At 51.1% G+C, this 10,480-nt stretch overlaps 1 protein-coding gene across 2 annotated transcripts; it reads left to right on the top strand.

The window, feature by feature from the left end:
- Window positions 1-3: 3 nt before the first annotated feature.
- SNRPA (small nuclear ribonucleoprotein polypeptide A) lies at window positions 4-5,796 on the top strand. Of its 2 annotated transcripts, none has more exons than XM_086872017.1 (7): window positions 4-87; window positions 567-650; window positions 873-1,045; window positions 1,381-1,566; window positions 1,940-2,110; window positions 3,392-3,480; window positions 4,435-5,796. In XM_086872017.1, exons 2-7 carry the CDS (start codon window positions 578-580, stop codon window positions 4,592-4,594), a joined length of 852 nt encoding a protein of 283 aa, XP_086728143.1. In that variant the 5' UTR covers window positions 4-87; window positions 567-577; the 3' UTR covers window positions 4,595-5,796. The 2 variants fall into 2 exon arrangements, with proteins under 2 accessions (XP_086728143.1, XP_086728144.1); XM_086872018.1 differs by having other exon boundaries at window positions 18-87; window positions 563-650.
- Window positions 5,797-10,480: the final 4,684 nt, after the last annotated feature.

Genomic DNA, 10,480 nt, shown 5'->3' with positions numbered 1-10,480 from the left:
GTTGCTATTGGCTGGGAGGGGCCCGCGCAGGCGGCTGAGGCGGTGGCGGGAGAGCGTGAGGGGGGAGCGTCTGAGGAGGGAACTGAGGTGGGTTTGGGGGGAATGAGGGGGTTTGAGAGGAGTCTGAGGTGTCTGAGGTGGGTTTGGGGAGGTTTTGGGGGGAAATGGGGAGGTTTGAGACGGGTCTGAGGAGGTTTGGGGGGAAACTGGGTTTGAGAGGGGTTTGGGGGGGAAGTGGGGTTTGGAGGGATTTTGGGGGGAAATGGGGGGTTTGAAGGGAATTCAGGGGTCTGAGGTGGGTTTGGGGAGCCTTTGGGGGGAAATTGGAGGGGTTTGAGAAGGGTCTGAAGTGGGTTTGGTGGGATTTGTGGGGGGTTTGGTGGGGATTGAGGGGTCTCGGGGGGGCTGGGGGGGTCTCAGGTGGGTCTGAAGGGGTTTGTGGGGGGCCTCAGGTGGATCTGAGGACGGGTCTCAGAGGGATTAGGCGGGTCTGGGGGAACCTGAGGGTGACGGGGGGTTCAGGTGGGTCTGGGTGCTCCCCTGAAGCCTCCCCCGTGCCCAGGCAGGCGTCGCGGCCATGGCGGTGCAGGACCCCCGCCCCAACCACACCATCTACATCAACAACCTCAACGAGAAAATCAAGAAGGATGGTGAGGGGGGCTGGGGGCCGTGTTTGTCTGTGTGTTCCGCTGTCTGTCTGTCCCATTGTTACTGTCTGTGTGTGCCCGGGGCTGGGGGCAGTGTCTGTCTGTCTCCACTCCGCTGTCCCTCTGCCTTTATGTTCCTCTGTCCCCATGATTACTGAGCTGTCCGTTTGTCTCTCTGTCCCTGTGTCCCTGTGCTGATCGAGCTGTCCATCTGTCTGTCCGCAGAGCTGAAGAAGTCCCTGTACGCCATTTTCTCACAGTTTGGGCAGATTTTGGACATTCTGGTGTCACGCAGCCTCCGCATGCGGGGCCAGGCCTTCGTCATCTTCAAGGAGATGAGCAGCGCCACCAACGCCCTGCGGTCCATGCAGGGCTTCCCCTTCTACGACAAACCCATGGTGAGATGGGAATTTGGGGGAAAATCCCGGGATTTTGGGAAAAAACCCTGAAATTCCAGGGAAAAACACCAAAATCTGGCCTCAAATGTCCCCAAAATCCAACCAGGAATCCCTCTAAATTCACCAGTCCCAAAGCTTCCCCTTCTGCCCCAAACCCATGGTGAGACAGAGATTTGGGGCAAAATTCTGGGATTTTGGGAAAAAATCCTGGAATGTAGTGAAAAAACCCTGAAATTCTGGGGAAAAATGCCAAAATCTGGCCTCAAATATCTCCAAAATCCAACCAAAAAATCCCCAAATCCCTCTTGGAAACCCCCCAAACCCCCTCTCCACAGCGGATCCAGTATGCCAAGTCGGACTCGGACATCATCGCCAAGATGAAGGGAACGTTTGTGGAGCGGGAGCGGGATCGGGACCGGGACCGGGAGCGCAAGCGGGACAAGCGCAAACCCAAGGGCAGCGACGCTCCCGGCCCCAAAAAGAGCGGGGCCGGGAGCCAGGCGGGCCAGGGGGCCGTGCCCGTGAGTGCCGGGATCGAGGATTTGGATCAGTTATGGGATTGGGGATTGGGATTGGGATTGGGATCCATTATGGGATTTGGGATCGGGATTGGGATTTGGGGTTGGTTTTGGGATTGGGGATTTGGGACTGGGATTGGGGACTGGGATTGGGATTTGGAATGCGGATTGGGGATTTGGGACTGAAATTGGGGGATTGGGATTTGGAGTGGATTTGGGATTGGAGATTTGGGATTGTGATTGGGATTTGGGATGGGGATTGTGATTGGGGATTTGGGGTTGTGATAGGGATTTGGGGTGAATTTGGGATGGATTTGGGGTGGATTTGGGGTCAGGATCACTGCTCTGTGTTCAGGGATGTTTGGGGGTCTCGCAGGGCCTGGCCCCGTTGGCGCAGGCGCCGCGGCTGCTGCCGCACCTGGGGGCGACCCCGCCCTACATCCCCCCCCCAGGAATGATCCCCCCGCCCGGAATGGCCCCGAGCGCCGGAATCCCGCCAGGAATGGCCCCGCAAGCCGGGCTGGCCCCAATGGCCGCCCCACAGCCCGTGAGTCACCCCACAGCAGGGTTATGGGGGGTTTAATGGGGGATCTGTGGGGTTTAATCCCCCAGGAATGGCCCCACAGCCTGTGAGTCACCCCACTGCAGGGTTATGGGATTTATGTGGGGTTTAATGGGCGATTCATGGGGTTAATGGGATTTATGGGGTTTAATCCCCTAGGAATGGACCTGCAGCCTGAAAAAACACACAGTAGGATTATGGGGGATTTAATGGGGTTCAATGGGGGCTTATGGGGGTTTAATGGGATTTTATGGGTGGTTTTAATGGGATTTTCTGGCTGGAGTTTTAATGGGGTTTTATTCAGACTTTATGGGATTTTATGGGCCTTTTCGGGCTTTTAATGGGATTTAATGGGGTTTTGTGGGATTTGGATTAGTGAGCAATTCCTGACACAGCCCCTGAGTTGGGATTTAGGGAGTAATACTCAGAATTGGGAGGATTTAATTGTGATTTTGTGTAGGTTTCTTGGGGATTTTCGGGGGCATCTTTTGAGGGATTTCTTGGTGGGATTTGAGGGATTTTGAGGGATTTTGGGGGGATTATCTGGGCAATTTCTGTGGGGATATTTTGTGGCTTTTTGGGGGGTTTCGGTGGGATTTTTGTGAGGGTTTTGAAAGGATTTTTTATTGCATTTTGATGGAATTTTGGGGGAATTTTTGTGGGTTCTTCCAGGTTTTTTTTTTGATTTCAGGCCAATTTCTGTGGTTTCTTCTCAGATTTTTGTTCAGATTTTGGGGTTTTTTTGGGGGCATTTTAGTGGGACTTTTGGGGCAGTTTTTGTGTTTCTTTTCAGGATTTCTCTGAGGTTTTGGGCAAGTTTTTGTGGGTTTTTTTGGGATTTTGGTAGGGTTTTGGGTCGATTGTGGTGGGGTTTTTTTCCAACATTTTTGCAAGATTTTGGGGTTGAGCTTTTGTGGGTTTTTTTGAGATTTTGATGGGATTTGGGGCAGATGTTTAGGTGCGTACCCAGTGTCACTTTGGGCTGATTTGGGGCTCTTTTGGGACAGATTTTGGAGCAGATTTGGGGCTGATTCATGGCAGTTTTGGGGCTGATTTAGGGATTTGGGGCTGATTTTAGAGCAATTTTGGGGACGTTTGGGGCTTATTTAGGGCTTATTTGGGGCTGGGTTTAGGGGCTCATTTTGGGCAGCTTTGGGGCCGATTTGGGGCACTTCTGGAGCTGATTTAGGGCAGATTTTGGGCAGTTTTGGGTTAGGCACATTTTGGACTGATTTTGGGCTGATTTTGGGGTCCCCCTCCCCACAGCTTTCAGAGAACCCCCCGAACCACATCTTGTTCCTGACCAACCTCCCCGAGGAGACCAACGAGCTGATGCTCTCCATGCTCTTCAACCAGTGAGAGCCGGGAATCTGGGAATTCCGGGAGGGGCCGGGCCATTCTCCGCTTGGGGGGGGGCTCGGCGCTGGGTTTTTTGGGGAAAACATCGGGATTTGGGTGGGAATTTCTGGATTTTTTGAGGAGTTGGGTTTTTGGGGGTTTTTTTGGGAATGCCTCTGCAGCATTTGGGGAAAGTCTCCTCATTTTTGGGAGCACTTCAGGATTTTTTTTGAGAAAAAAAAATTGGATTGCAGGAGGGAGGTGTTTTTGGGGAAATTTTCTGGGTTTTGGGGAACGGTTCTGGATTTTTGGGGGAACATTTGTGGATTTTGGGGGAAAAGTTCATTGATTTTGGAGAATGTTTCAGAATTTTGGGGGAAAGATTCTCAGTTCTGGGGGGAAATGTTTATGAATCTTCTGGAAAAATTTCCTCATTTTTTGAGAGTGTTCCCAGATTTTTGGGGGGAACAGTTCTGGGTTTTTTTTGAGAACATTTCTGAATTTTGGGAGGGTAATTCCAAGATTTTTGGGAGAACATTCCCAGGCTTTTGAAGGAACATTCCCAGATGTTTTGGGGAGCATTCCCAGATTTTTTAGGGGATATTCCCAGATTTTCAGGGAAGATTCCCAGATATTTGGAGGGGTCATTCCCAGATTTTGGGGAGGAACATTCCTGAATTTTTTGAGGAAACATTCCCAGATTTTTGAGGGAACAATCTTGGATTTTTGGGGGAACATTCCTAGATTTCTTTTGGAGAAGATTCCCAGATCTTTTAAGAAAACATTCCCCAGTGTTTTTGGGGCCCATTCCCGTATTTCCAGGGTGCATTCCCGTGTTTCCGGGGACCATTCCTGTATTTTTGCGACCATTCCTGTATTTTTGGGGTCCATTCCCGTATTTTTGGGGACCATTTCCATGTTTTTGGGGCCCATTTCCATGTTTCTGGTACCGATCCCGCTGCCCTTCCCAGGTTCCCGGGGTTCAAGGAGGTTCGCCTGGTTCCGGGCCGCCACGACATCGCCTTTGTCGAGTTTGACACCGAGGTGCAGGCGGGCGCTGCCCGCGAGGCCCTGCAGGGCTTCAAGATCACCCAGAGCAATGCCATGAAGATCTCCTTTGCCAAAAAGTGATCTCCAGCCCCCGAAATCCCGGGAAAACACCCCCGATTCCTGACAAAAGGGGCACGGAATACCCCAAAACCCCAAAAAAATGCCTCAAAACCTCCTTAAATACCCTGAAACTGCCCAAAAATGCCCCGAATGCCTTCAAGCCACCCCAAAATCCCTTCAAAGTGCCCTAAAATCCCTCCAAACCACCCCAAAATCGTTTCAAAACACCCTAAATTCCATCTAAACCACCCCAAAATCCCCTAGAGACGCCCTAGAATCTTTTCCAAACCACCCGAAAATCCCTCAAAACTACCCCTAAGTAGCCTACATCTGCCCCAAAACATTTCAAACCCCTCCAACCACCCCAAAATCCCTTCAAAATGCCCTAAAATCCCTCCAAACCACCCCCAAATCCCTCAAAACTGCCCCTAAATATCCTAAAACTGCCCCAAAGCCCCCAAATCTTAGAGAATTGCCCCAGATCCCACAAAAATCCAACAAATACCAGGTAAGTTCAGCCCAAATCCTCTTTTTTAATCCCAAATGCTCTTTTTTATAATCCCAAATCCTTTTTTCTTTCCGCAAATCCTTTTTCTCAACCACAAAACCTTTTTCCACCCCAAATCTCCTTTTTTGACCCCAAATCCTTATTTTCCCACCTCAAATTCTCCGTTTTCCACCTCAATTCCCCTTTTCTCACCCAAAAACCTCTTTCCCCACCTCTAATCCTTCTTTTTCTACCCCAAAATTCCTTTTTCCATCCCCAATCCCCTTTTTCCACCCAAATCCCGTTTTTCCACCGAAGTCCTGACCCCAAATGCTCAATCCTCGCCTTAAGTCCCCCTTTCTTCACCCAAATCTCCTTTCCCATCCCAAATCCTTCTTTCACGCAAATCCCATTTACTCCCCCAAATCCCATTTCCCAGCCCATCCCAAGGGATTTTTTGGATTTTCCCAAGGAATTTTTGGGGTTCCCAAGAGGTTTTTGGGATTTTTCCCAGCATTGTACCCAGGGTCTCTGCAGACATTGCACCTGGAGCTGGCCCCGTCCCAAATCAACCCCAAATAATCCTCAAATCCCAGTTCCCAGCCCATCACAAGAGATTTTTGGGGTTTCCCTGAGAGATTTTTGGGGCTTTTCCCAGCATTGTACCCAGGGTCTCTACAGACATTGCACCTGGAGCTGCCTCTGCCCCAAATAAACCCCAAATTAACCCCACTGCGCCCACCAGGACTGGAGTGGGTTTTTTGGGGGGAAGGATTTGGGGTCTGGGGTATTTGACCCCAAAGTTTGTGTGATTGGGGGGATTTGACCCCAAAATTTGGGAATTTTGGGAGTTGACCCCAGGATTTGGGGAATTTAACCCCCAAGTCTGTGGGATCAGGAGGGTTTGACCCAAGAATTTGGGATTTTGGGGGGTTTTGACCCCAAACTTTAGGAATTGGGTGTGTTTGACACCCCAGTGTTTGGAGTTTGGGGGTGGGGGGTGACCCCAGAATTTGGGGGGGTTTAAGCCCAAAGTTTGGGATCAGGGGGATTTGACCACAGAATTTGGGATTGTGGGGTGGGGAGGTGTTGACCCCAAACTTCAGGATCAGGGGGATTTGACCCCAGGATTTGAGGGGGTTTTGACCCCAAAGTTTAGGAACTGGGGGATTTTGACCCCAGAATTTGGGGATTTGGGAGATTTAACCCCTAAGTTTGGGATCAGGGTCGTCAGACACCCTGAACATTCCAAACCCCAGAGATTGGGGTTTGATCGAGGTTCAGGAGGGAACGGGGGATTTGAAACATTTGGGGTGTCCAAATGCCCTGATTCCAAAGTTTGGGGTCAACCTCCCCCTAATTCCCAAACCCTGGGGTCAAAAAGCCCCAAATCCCAAACCCTGGGGATAAAACACCCCCAATTCCTAAAGTTTGGGGTTAACCTCCCCAAATCCCCAAACGCTGAGCTCAAAAACCCCAATCCCCGAACCCTGGGGTATCAAAAACCCCAAATCCCCAAAGTTTAGGATCAAACCACCCCAGTCCTGGGGGTCAAAGGTCAGGGGTCAAAATTCAGGGAGCGATTTCTGGGACCTGCCCCCCTTTTCTTGTTGCAGCAGAGCTCCTTTTTGGGAGAGGGTCTAGACCTAGAAGGGCTTCCAATAAAGCAAGGTGCTGCTGTCCAGGGCAGTTGGAGCTGTTCTCTGCCTTCTTTGGGGGTGAGGAGCAAAGGCTGAGGGGGACGGGGTGGAGACTGGGGGGCTCCCGTGTCCCTTGGGGCACGCCGAGGTCCCCGCGAGAGGGAGGCACTGCGAGAGAGGATCCGTCCCGAGGGTGCTGAGCGCCTTCCAGAAGGTGCGGAGCCGAGCCAGGCGGACTGGGCGGGCCGAGCCGAAGAGGGCCGGCCGGGCCGGGCGGAACCAAGCCGAAGCGGGCCAAGCCGAGCCGAAGAGGGCCGGCCGGGCAGGGCGGAGCCGGGCCAAGCCGGGCCGGACGGACTGGGCGGGCCGAGCCGAATCGGGCCGGGCCATGTGGAACCGAGCCGTGCCGAGCCGTTCCTCTGTCCTCTCTGCCACCACTCCCTCTTTCTGCCTCTGGCCTGTGCCTGGCGTTTCGGGGAGGGATTTCTGAGACCTGTCCCCCTTTCTTTTTGCAGCAGAGCTCCTTTTTGGGAGGGGTCTATACCTGGACAGAGTTTCAATAAAGCAAGGTGCTGCTGTCCAGGGCAGTTGGAGTTGTTCTCTGCCTTCTTTGGGGGTGAGGAGCAAAGGCTGAGGGGGACAGGGTGGAGACTGGGGGGCTCCCGTGTCCCTTGAGGTACACGCTGCGCTGCAGGAGCAAGGTGAGCGGGGAATGGGGGGGCTCGTGCTGGGTACCCTTCCCCAGAGGGGACCCCGAGCTGCCAGGAAATTCCCTGGGAGGGCTGGATGCAGAATCCAAAAACCTGTGGAGTTGTTCTGGTTTTTACGGTAGGTATTGGCAAGGGACAAGAATTGATCTTTGGAATATGATTTTTTGGCCCATAGTTGTTTATGAATTGTGTAAGCCATTATATAATCAAGTATATAATTGAGATGTGTCTAGTAGATGTATTATGGTTATATTGTGTGTGTGTATATGTGATGATTTCATTATCATACCATTTCACTGAACAGTCAAGTTCATTGGAGTGAAATCTGATTACCTGCATTTTAAAAACTCACCCCCCCGCCCCCAACCCTTTTTGAATTTTTTTCACAGGTATTTTATAGGCATATTTCAACATTTTCCTTCCTAATCCACGAGTAAAGGGAGATGTTGGGATTTGATCCAAAAGATCTTACAACCAATTTTGTGGTGAAACAGAGAAAAACCGTGAGCAGCCAACTCATTGGAAAACTGTACGTTAAACGCAGAGAAGCACAAAGTGTTTGATGCTGTTAGAGTTCAAAATAACAAGCAAAAATGGTGGGGAATTTACCTGCCTTGGAACAAAGTATGACCCCATCCCATACTCTCAGCTCCCGCTCCCCTTCCAGCGTGGCTGTGACCCGGGCTGGCCGTACCGCTCGGTGTCTCTGGATCTCACAGCATATCTACGTGGCTGCTGCACCCGGGTCCCCAGTACATCCTGCTCTGGCCGCCTTCCCCGAGCGGTCCCACGTGCACCAAGCGGGTGCTACAGACCACAGGGGCCTCTTGGCTGCAGAGCTGGGTGATGGGAGACAACAAAGCAATGCCCAGGATGCAGCTGTTCAAGCCAGCCTCGCCTCACGGAGCATTTCTTTCTCACCTGTCCATGGTTCTCTCTGTGTGTCTGTGCTCCTTTTTAAACTGCAGGGCTGGGAGGCCTGGCCATTCCACCGGGACTGCTCACCCTGGGAGCACCAGTCTCTACCTTGGGATTAAGCAAGCTGCCACCAGAATAAAAGCGGGGTGGAGCTGCTCCCACTCCAAGGCAAGAGCCTGCAAGGCCCATCCTTTGGGGACTCGTCTTTTGTGTGAAGGCACATTGTCTAGCAGAGGAAGAGGTTGGTACCTGGTGGAGCAGGGCCAAGATTCCATTTTCCCCAGGCAGCTCCCTCCTCTGCCTGCTGTAGCGCTGGCCAGGGCTGGGAGAGGAAGGGGGAGTGTGTTCAGCACTGCTGCTGGAATGGAGTGGCCCTCTCAGGAGGATCCCGGTTGCTTCAGGGCTTTGCTTTTCTACTGGTTTGTGTCCACAAAGGAAAGGCATGCAGAAGGCAGCACCATCACCTGGTGATCCCTGCAGTCAGGAGTCCATCAGCTTTCCCCACAGTGAAAACAGTTAAGGTCTCCTTAACCAAAGGAAAACTCAGCACCACTACAGATGTACAGAACAGCAATTTATCCACTGGGGCCCTCCAACACACTTTGCCCATTATGTGTCCAGAGGACTCCAAGTACTGACTTTACACATCCACAAGCGTGGCCAAAGCCACACATACAGAGCAACACCAAGTTCTCACAGTGTACCAAGAGAAACAAAGATGTAATAACATTATTTCTTAGACAACTGTTGGGGATGAAGTCAAATGTAAAGAAAAAATGGAAATGTAAAAAATGATGGACGTTAGTGCACATGGATACAGAGTTTCTGCTTTTGAGCACCGCAGATGCCTGGGGAGGGAGTGAGCAGGGCACTGTCTGTAAATAGCAGGGCGGGGTGAAAGAGAGTTAAGTGTGTAAAGTGACACGGCCGGGCTTGAGCGGGGACACGGCGTTAAGGAAATAATTCCTTTTTTTGTCACTGCTGCACTGAATTTCATAGGCATGTGACTAGATGCCTAATATATTTAAAGCAGGTTTTATTCTCACAGGTGTTTTGCACACTGAAGTGTGTGCCCAGTTTTTGTTTCCACACGTGAGATATAGTGCTGGGTGTTTAATTTGGTATGTTACTTGTTCTGTTGCGTAAATAACTGCAGTGTCCTCCCTGTGCCTGTGTATTGCAGGGGCAGGCGAGCGCTGGTTATAAAGGTGGTGATAATTAGGAATAACCTATTAAAGCTGGGATAAAAGGTTCGAAATCATTGCTTAGAGTACTGCATAATGTACCAGAAGTAACTACATCGTGGAAGTGCTGTGTGTCTGAAACTGTTTCCACCTACTCATTTTTAGCTCCTTTTTCTGACTCTGCTCCTATTCCGACAGACCCGTCCGAGCCTGGCGTTCGCTAAACGCCTCTGCGTGGTGGGAGACGAGTCTAGGAAGAAATATCTTCAATCCACCGGTGAGGCAGCCAGGACTCAGTACAAGGAGGACTGGACACAGATGAAGGTAAAGTCCTTAACAGTCTATTTCTTCCCCATAACAAATAATTCATTAGTGTATTCCTGGCTGTGCGCTGCAAGGTACGTTGGAAGTTACACGTGAGCGACGCTTCCGCTCGTGGCGAGGCGAACACACGCGTTCCTCGTGCACCTTCTTCCTGCCTGACACGAGCTAACAGAGTCTGCCGAGGTGTGCCTGACCGGCTGTGAGTGACAGATCTTTGTTGCCCTCATTTCAGTGAAGGAAACTCAAATTTCTTCTTGTATTTAGCACCACACGTGGGTGTAAAGTTCAGCTGCCACGTGCCAGTTGAGGATTGATTTGGTCAAGGAGAAGAATTTTTGCCTAGAAAGATTTGGCACTCCAGTTTCTGTTGCATGGCACAGGCCACCCAAGATCTAAACGTTGCAATAAGTGTCTTGAGCTACTTCCAATCTGTTCTTAAAAATGTCTGTCTGCAACTGGAGCGATTCTGTGCCTTATCCGGAGATGGTGCATTCTGGCTTTTCAGCGTGAACAGTGACGCTCCCAAGTTTTAAAGTGTCAATCTTTCTCTCGTAGGTTAAGATGGGCACAGCTCGAGGTGGCCCATAGCCTGGGGTTCATCTCAGAAGGAGGGACTTCATTTGGTCACAGAGAAGACGTGGCTT

The sequence above is a fragment of the Cyanistes caeruleus genome, chromosome 38 (assembly GCF_971803275.1).
Source record: "Cyanistes caeruleus chromosome 38, bCyaCae1.hap1.1, whole genome shotgun sequence".
In the NCBI taxonomy this organism is placed as follows: domain Eukaryota; kingdom Metazoa; phylum Chordata; class Aves; order Passeriformes; family Paridae; genus Cyanistes; species Cyanistes caeruleus.
The sequence above is the reverse complement of the archived record's forward strand: the minus strand, read 5'-3'. Positions and strand labels throughout refer to the sequence as shown.